At 41.0% G+C, this 9,305-nt stretch overlaps 1 protein-coding gene across 8 annotated transcripts in view; it reads right to left on the bottom strand.

Annotated features, from left to right (window-relative positions):
• Positions 1–690: 690 nt before the first annotated feature.
• The window catches only part of LPAR1 (lysophosphatidic acid receptor 1), a 141,236-nt gene continuing 132,621 nt past the window's right edge, over positions 691–9,305 (bottom strand). For 7 of the 8 annotated variants that reach the window (XM_006027701.2, XM_006027702.2, XM_025208998.1 and 4 more), the window contains exon 4: positions 691–2,993. In XM_006027701.2, the coding sequence (XP_006027763.1) occupies positions 2,692–2,993 (302 nt within the window). In that variant the 3' untranslated portion in view covers positions 691–2,691. Of the gene's footprint in view, positions 2,994–5,930; positions 6,203–9,305 lie in introns of all 8 variants that reach the window. The other variant, XR_003095035.1, reaches the window with a different exon arrangement.

Here is a 9,305-nt window from a genome sequence, read left to right as displayed (position 1 = left end):
AGGGAAAAAACATCTGGTGGCAGGAGTGTTTCCATCCTAATTGCTCTGATGAATGAAGTTTAACTGTTGATTAGCGGATATAAGCAGCAACTTGCTGCCTATCAACCAACAGGAAATGAAACATTCAACATGTACATTTCATGCACATCATCCCACTTTTCTTTTGGGGACAATGACTGCTGATTCAGTCTCTCATCTACCTTCTCCAAAAACCCAGTTGCTTTTGGTCAACCCTACTTTTAAAGTGTTGCACAAATGAGATTCTTTTTTAAGCTGAAACAGAACCCTCCCCATCTTCTGAGCCCTGTTATATTAACAATATTGGCTATTTCATCAACTGGACAATTCCTTTTTCCCTTCCTTCCATGATCCACCTGAATACTGTCCTTCTGACTGTTGTATCTCAGGTTAGAAATGCCTACAAGTAAAAGAGTAAAAGTCACTATTAAACCTAGACATTGCATCACCTCTGTTTCAACTGCAGGAAACACTGGGGGCAGAAAAGTCTATTCTAACCCATCTTTACCTCCTTACTAAAGCAACTAGTGGAAAAGGAAGTACATCTGGATGCTAAGAAGAGGGATTATGGATCAGAGGGGACATCTTCCCCAACCCATTCCCCTCCTTTTGCTGCTGTATTTCTCCCTCCTCCTCCTGAATAGCTGAGAGGCATGCAGACAAAACACTGTATACTCATTGAGAAAACTTTATTAGTGGCTTAGCATGTAGACTTTTCTTAAAGTTCAAAACAGCCCACCTTCTATTTCTTAATGTAGTTAGTTACATAAGTGAAAAACCATGGGCTCATGTATTTCCTCAATAAGTATTAATATAACTGTGTGTTTTATACAAAGTAAGTGCAAAAACAATCTCTTGGTTTACTGGCAAATGGTCCCTGGACACTTCTCGGAGCACCCCCACCCCTCTGTCTGCTCTCACCTGTCCTACTTCCACTTAGCCTTTATGCACATGCTGAACATCACAGGTAGAGATCCCGGCCCCATCAAAATCAATGGTAAAACTGCCACTGACTTCAGTAGGGCCAGGATTTCAGCCTGTCCCTTGGCATTTATGCTTTCAGTTTTCAGTACTTAATTTCCTTTTTCAGGTATCCTTAAAATCTACATACGCTAACTCCCCCTGTACAAAAGCTTCATGTTGGAATACTAGCATAACATTCCAGAATATTACACTGACTGCTAACCTCAAACAAAAGTTTATTACCAGTATATAGGCATGTAACAACACAAAAAAATGACCTGTTAATTTTTTTTCTGGTTGCTGTACGTTACATTGTTATGCACATAGCTGTGTAAAATTTGGCATACAAAGGTCCCAAGTTCTTTATACTAAAGATACTTTCCCTATAATTTAGTCATGATTCGATTGATGGACTTTGATTAACATTAAATATTGTTGGGATTTTATATTTAGGTAAGTGGCATTTGTTTTTAAAGTAGCCACAATTGAAAAAGCATCCATATATTAGGTTGGCTCGTCATAACAGTATATATATATTAAAAAAAATAAAGATGTTTCAATTATAGTGATAGACTATTATATATTTGGTCTCCTTAAAAAACATTGTACCTTAGGTCCAAGTAACCACAGAGGGTAATTAATTAACAAATACCTTTTGCTCTGTGCAAAACACCCCAGAATATTTAATTCTTAAAAAAAAATCCCGTTTGCATTCTCACTTGAATGAGGAAAGCACTTCACCACCATAAACAGATCCTAAAAACAAAACATGTTGTGCTTCATCTTACTAATGTGACTATGGCTCTTTTAGAGCAGTAAAGATGTACCTTACATGAAGGAACTGGCCGCGAGTAACTTGGGACCCCTTGTATATGTTACATATTTTATACCACACTTCAAAAAAAGAAAGTTAAATACCTTGTGACTAGAGCGCTGTTTATTTCATAATCTAAACAAATACTGTAATACAGTCTATGCTTTTCTATTTTCCTGAAAACTTTACAATGAGCATCTTTTTTTTTTAAACATACAATCTGCATACACAAAAAACATGCATGCTCCTAACTCCAGCAAAGATAAGAACAGTCAGAATTTCCACCATTTTTCTGTTGCCTGCATTAGAAAAAATAATTTTGTTTTATTGTAGTAATGGCAGTGTAGCTAAGAATACAAAGACTACAGCTTGGTTTTTCTCCTTGCTCAGAAAGTGTCCATCACAAGCATGCTGATGGCGATAAATATTAAGTGTTTATTAAATGAAATGTATTCTTGTGGGGTTTTTTAAGACGACTAAGTGGCTACATGTAAATGCAGTGAAGCAGGTACAAGCTTAATTAATCCGAGTTGATTCCAACTGGCACAAAGACAAAGCAGCGTCTGACAGTCTAGTTAGCGTAGTCAAAACAAGACTTTCCAAAGGTTACTTAGGAATTTCATTGCAAGGAATCTGCTTTCTACTTTCAAAAAGTAGAAATAAAAAGGATGAAGGGCTACAGCACAGCCAGTTCTGCACACAAAGCAGGTCTTGTGCAAGAGTGGGTTCTCTGGATGAAACTTCTGTAGTCCATTACTGTTTAAGAGCATCTGGTAAAGTTTGTTACTTTTTCTGCTCCCTGTGCCCACCCCTCTTCGTATGCGGGTTTTACAACCTGCTATTGTTCATCCATCACTAGGTTCTCAGTGGTTCTTTCTGATTTCTTTGCCCATTTTTTAAACCACAGAATGATCATTACTGTGCACCCCTGCCAAGATTGTGTGATTGAGTGACGAGGCAGAGCGGTCCGAACCCTCTGTTGGACCATTGGCACTCTCACTGCGCTGACAACACAGGATCTGCTTGAAGGTAGCGCTCATTTCCTTATCCCGGTAGGAGTAGATGATAGGATTCATGGCAGAGTTGAATTCAGCAAGTAGCAGAAAGAATTTTTCATAGGCCAGGACATTACACTGAGGGCAGCAAACGTCAAGGAGCAACAAGACTAGTCCTGGGGTCCAGCAGATTATAAAAGCACCTAGAAAGAGAGAGAGAGGGAGAGAAAGACAAAAATGTAATAGTAACACTGCACAGATCACATAAAATGCAATGAAGATGATCTGGCCAAAGGCAGCAATATTTAATTTCCTTTGTCTAGAGGAATATCCCACCACAGTTTATTCATTGATGTGATGAGAAATACATCTTTTAATCCAAAAGTATTTGCTCAAAAGCGAAGCATCTCTCCAAGCACACTCAACCCTAAATGATGCACTTTGGCAAATATATTCACATTTAAACTTGATGATGGGGAACATTTTTCCATTTCAGCTAGGGACCGCTGATTAATCACCCTTTTGCTCTAAGCAACGTTGATGCAATTTACTGCAATTCAAACTAACAGCAATAACAAAGAGAACCCTTTTGTTAGTACTGTGAATGAAGTATCAGAAGCAGAGAAAAGCAGTGCTGGGAGCAATTCTCAAGGAAAAGAATGCGTGGGTCCTGTTAATCCATTTCAGCCCCATTATGTAATTGAAAGTACTAAATACATGCTCTTCTTGCACCGAAATGTCATCCTTCCATGCCTTTATTTCCTTTCATAGAGTTCTATTCAGCAGAAATTCAGAAGCTCCTCAAGCTTCAGTAGCAAGAATGCCAAAGAGTCTTGCCCTGATTAAATACACTTTTTCCTTCCTTCTTCACTTGCAGAACAACGAGTTGGGAAAGCCCAGAACAAAACTACATTTAGTGGGCGATGAAACCAAGTAGTTTTTATTTTAATAGGGAAACTGTGTTCAGCTATTTTCTTACTGTACACTTAAAGATGTATTCAGCATACACAGAGAGGGGAAATTGTTACACATGAAAACATTTAAACAAAAAGAAAGTCTGAGATTTCAGTGCTCCTAATATTTCTTGGATTTATATCTGGAAAAATCAAGTCTGAACAGAAATGTTTACAACAGACAGCAGCAATGCAAGTTTCTGCCTTTTTAAATCTATTCTATTTGGCTTCTTATGCCACACCATCACTATAGTATCTTATTATTACTAGATCAACATTGAGTTTGAGGGGAGCAACCTGGAGAAACAAAGTTTAATATGCAATTTAAATCTACCACTTTTCTTCTGTGCACACCAAAAAGTTGTCCACTATTTCTAGCAAGGCCAGTGGTGGTTTTGTGCAATTTGGACATCTTTCCACGAGGAAACAAAATTTCATTTAACCAGGGCCCCTGTGCAGCCATAAGCTTTCCCTGACACAATGAAGTCCTTAGAATGCTTCAGCAGAGACTCGGGTTGCCTTTTTATATGGCTATTTTATGACCAAGGAGAAGACAACTGGGTATGCTCTACTAGGAGACCACACAATCTGTTAGTTTGATGCAGCCATGAAAAAGGTAAATGAGCACTATGGTTGCATCAGGAGAGGTATTTCCAGTAGAGATAGAGAGTAGTATCATTAAGCAATACACTGGTGAGACCTCCTCTTGACTACTGGGAATATGAGTAACCAGAACTGTACAAGAAAGATTAATGGAAACTGGAGCACGTGCCGAGAAGGCCTATTAGGACAACCAGAGGATGGAGAGCCTGTCATAGGAAAGGAGACTAAATCACCTTACCTAAAACAAAGACTAAAAGTGAATAGGATCACTGTTCATAAATAAATTAAGGGAATTTAGAGAGGGAGGGAGAGAAAAGAAGTATTGTAGCTAAAGGACAAGGCTGGCACAAGAATAGATAGGTAGGAGCTAACCATGACTAAATTCAGACTGGAAATTAGAAGTAGGTACTTAACCATTAAAGCAATCACTTTGGAACAGCCTGCCAATAAGAAGTAATGAGGACAAAAGAAATAAGTGCTCTTAAGATGTAGTTTTTGATCCATGTTTGAAAGAGATTAGATGATGTGTTGATTTGAGATGGAAGGTGACTAGACTGGATAGCCCTGGAGCTCTCCTCCAGCCCTATCGTCTTATTTATAGGCGTGCACCTGGCAGACAAGTCTGTAAGGGAGATTGCAATTTTCTTTCTTAAAAGCAAAAGAGGGAATAGCTGCCTGATGCTGACAGCGTGATCTCCAGATGAAACTAAACCCCTACAATAAAATGATACAGATACCTTGCCTCTGCCGGTGCCTCCCATTCAACAAGCTCTACTGAAAATGCTATGCCACCAGTGACCATCATCTTAAACTTCAGCATTGTTAAAACTGAGTATCTAGGTTCAGCTCAACTTGCTGGGCTATTATAGGGAATAAGGCAGTCTGTACTTGAATCTTTCATTAAGGATCACCTAGAAGTTTTCTTCCAGTTCAGAGTGCAGTGACTCTCTTTCTTAGGAGCACTATTCCCCTGGGTACACTAACCTTCTGCTTTAGTCTGCTTGTGATGATGTGGGCTGGCTAGCCCCTGGCAACTATGTGGTTCTTTATTGATTTTTGAAAGGTCAATGCAATTTCAAAATTCAATGTACTCAGTGCCACAGGTTGACAACTTATTGGACTAGCTAGGAGCTGCCCAGTATATGATAACCCTTGATTGGACAAAAGGGTATTGGCAGATCCCATTAACACCAGAAACTAGAGAAAAGACAGCATTTTCTATCCCCTTCAGTTTATACCAATTCTGGACATGAGGCCCCAGCCACATTCCAGAGGCTGACGGACTGAGTGCTGCAGCCCCATCAGGGATGTGCAGTAGCATATCTGGATGACACAGTGGTCTACAACTAGACATGGGCAGAGTACCTGGATCTCATGGTCACAGTGCTGTGGTCACTCTGGGAAGTGGGTCTAACCACAAACCCAGCTAAGTGCCACATGGGTAAGACCGAAATCACACACCTGGGGTACCCCCTGAGGAATGGCCAATTACAGACACTGGTAGACAAGGTCCAGGCCTTGCAGAGGTTCCCAACACCAAACAGCAAAACACAGCTATGCTGGTTTCTAGGATTGGCCACTTACTACTGACAGTTTATAGTGCCATTCTGTTCAACTGCAAGCCCCTCCACAGTCCTTCTGAAGGGTGAACATCCTCAAATGGTATAGTGGACCAGAGAATCTTCCCTGGTGTTCTGCACTTTGAAGACTTGCCTAAGCCGGGAACCAGTCCTGTACAACCTGGACTTTTCAAAGGAGTTTATACTCCAGACCGATGCTTCTGGAATGGGGTGGGGGCAGTGTTGTCCCAAACGGTGTATGGGGAGGAACAAGCCATCCTCTATTTGAGCTGGAAGCTATTTACAAAGGGAGAAGAATCAGTTTAGCATTGAGAGAGAATCTCTGGCAGTAAAAAAGATGGTGGAAGCCCTCAAATATTCCTCGATGGGCAGGACCTTCACCTGGATCACAGACCACGCATCCCTCCACTGGTTGTACACCATGGAGATGACAAACACCCAAAGTATACCTGGTTCTGCAACCCTTCTCCTTCCAAATCCATCACAGGCAAAAAGACCCATTGTAATGTGGATTTTTTTTATGGGCGGGGGAGGAGGTAACCAGGGAGGGAAATACCCCGAAAGAGATCTTGAGGGGAAGGGTGCATGATGGTGTAGACTGGAAAGGTCCTGGCAAGGAAGAGATTAAAGAGAGCTGCTGGGCTGGAGAGCTGCTGGGCTGCACTGGCTTGCAGCCAGTGGGAGTTCTCCAGGAGTGGTACAGAAGGGGGAAGTCAGGCTCAGAGGGGAGAGGACTCTGACTACTGACTGAGCCTGGCTTTCTGGTCAGATATCCTCTGAGGAGCAAGCCATGTGTATTCCCAGATCAGTGTGGGTGTCTGGACTGATTATAGCATGGGGAGCAGGGAGTCCTTTTAGACTGCTACTTTGTTTATCAGCTCAATTCACAATGACCTACAAATCAAAATTTCTTACCCTGTTGCTATGTGGCTGAAAGAATAAAATCTAGCAGAACCACATGTCAAGTCACATCTGGGAGGATAAAAACTGCATCCTGACTGCTCACGAGAGAAGTACTTTGGCATCCCTCACAAAAGTCCCATTCATCCTTATAAGAACCCAGACATGTCAAGATCAAGAGTATCAAAGGCAGCTGACAGATTTATAACCCATTGGTATGGACAGCTGGGCTATGACATTCATTAGAGCTAGACCTCCAACTGGTTAAACCCCAATGGAATTTATCAGATGACAAGCTTAAAACATTAGATTCATAATAAACAACTACTATATATTAGAAGTATGAAGATCAGCCTTCCCAATGAGCCACACAGCCAACAGAAAAGGGATGAAATAAGGAGTCAATTTAAGGTAGGCTGCTAGGGTAAAACATTGACTTCTCTTACATGGATTAACCACCTGCTTGGGAAGCTAGCATAAACCTACCCTCCTGCAGGAAAGAGAGTCAACATTCTCCTACTTCTGAACTCTCACTAGACACAAGAGGGCATGGGTCTGTTTTACATGTTTCTGGTTAATCTTCACTCTCCAGTTTTAGGCCATCAAGAGGAACTGAAAAATCAGTGCAATCATCTTTCTTCTCCTGGAACAAACCCTCTCTTCCTAACATGACCAACTTTAACTGCAAAGTAGCTGAAAAATACAGGCTTAGTGAAAAGCCAGTAGGTGATGGAATATCTATCTACTTGAATACTGTGAGATGTATATATGCTGAATGTGCCAATTGAAAGTCACTTTTTGTTGAATCTGCTTATGGCAATGAATGCATAGCTTTACTTCATGTTTACAATATATTCCATCCTTGCCAGTCTGGCAGCACTCTCTCACTTGTTGCTGGAGTAATTTTTTTATGAAAATCGTTGGATAAACACAGCAGATCTTCCACCCATAGCAATCTGCTGATGTAGATTTTGCAAATTCCATGTGAACATTTTTGATCCAAATTACAGTCTTGTAGAAATTACATATTCCACATTCAACCTAAACAGGTTAGGCAATACTGGAGTCCTACCTGCCTTTATAATGCCATGTGTTTCCTTTGTTGTAATCTGTCTTGGAAGGATGGCATTGAGGCAGGAATGTTACAATCCACTGAATTTGAAAGTTAAGGACAAAAGATGGCAATGGTGAGAGAACAATCTAGTGAATGTGAGTGAGCTGCTGAAAAAAATCTGCTAATGTTTCTTTTGTTCAGAATTTCCCCTGAAATCCTATTTTTCAGTAATTTTTTTGACTTTTTATATCAGAAAGCCAGAATATCAAATAATGCAAAAAAACTTTCTGCAAATAATTTCAGGAAGTTGAGAAATGGCAATTTTCACCCAAGAAGCTTGGAGAAAATATTATTGAATAGAATTCTTCAGAATATATACACCTCTATGAACGCCTCAATACTAAAGATGGTCCAACAAAGAGTGCCCCCACCCCTAATGGGCTTGGGACTGACAAGGAGACCACCCTTGTAAAGGATGACAAGTTCTGCACAGTCCCTCCCAGCCCAAATAAATGAGAATGAAGGGGCCAGTTGAAACAACACCACTAGAGGCCATCATTGACATTCTGCCCCCTGCCATGCATGCTGGGGTTGTGAGCTAATTGAATGAAGTGACAGAGATTTGAGTTTGAGAACAAGAAACAAATGCTACAATACCCTACCCCATATCTGGAATAGAATTCAGTCCTTCTGTTTCCCAGTTCACTGGTTTAATCACCAGACAATATTGCCTTTGTGATCTTGAGTTTTATTCCATGTACTAGTGGTGACAATGAAAGGAATATGGACACTCAGAACTGACTTTGTGCAAACAAGGATAATTTTAAGCTTCTGAACAGACTTTTCATTTAATAGTAGGAAGCAAAATCCTCCAAACCAGCATTTCTCAACCCATGGGTTGCAACCCAGAAGTGGGCCGCAAGAATATATGAAAGGGTTGTGAGCAAACTTAAAAAATGGATTCTTCTTTAAAGGAGAAAAACATGGGAAGCCATGGCTTTTCCTTTGCAGGTTGGTAGAGTTCCAAACTGCAAGGAGCTGCTTAGGGCCCCCTGGCCCCACACACCCACCCTATGCTCCACACCCCGCTGTCCCATACACCCACCCCTTGTCCCACACACTAGAGGGTAGGGGGCAGAGGGTCGGGAGTGAGAGGCAATGGGTTGGGACTGGCCATTGACGTTTATAAATGGGTCCTGGTACAAAAAAAGGTTGAGAACTACTGTTCCAAATGACCCATTTGGTCTGGTGTTTTTTTCAGGCCCCTGAGATTTTCATAGCATAGCGTCCCACCAGGCTACCAGCTCCTGTGGTTCACTAATTTAAATGTATACAAACGGCAGTGCAAATAATGCCCAGGTTCTCTCACATGTGCCGTTTAGCTATAAGTATCCCAATATTACACTGGAAAACATCATTCACAAT

This window comes from Alligator sinensis, unplaced genomic scaffold, assembly GCF_000455745.1.
Source record: "Alligator sinensis unplaced genomic scaffold, ASM45574v1 scaffold371_1, whole genome shotgun sequence".
Classification (NCBI taxonomy): domain Eukaryota; kingdom Metazoa; phylum Chordata; order Crocodylia; family Alligatoridae; genus Alligator; species Alligator sinensis.
Note: the sequence above shows the minus strand (reverse complement) of the source record. Positions and strands in the feature narration are given on the sequence as shown.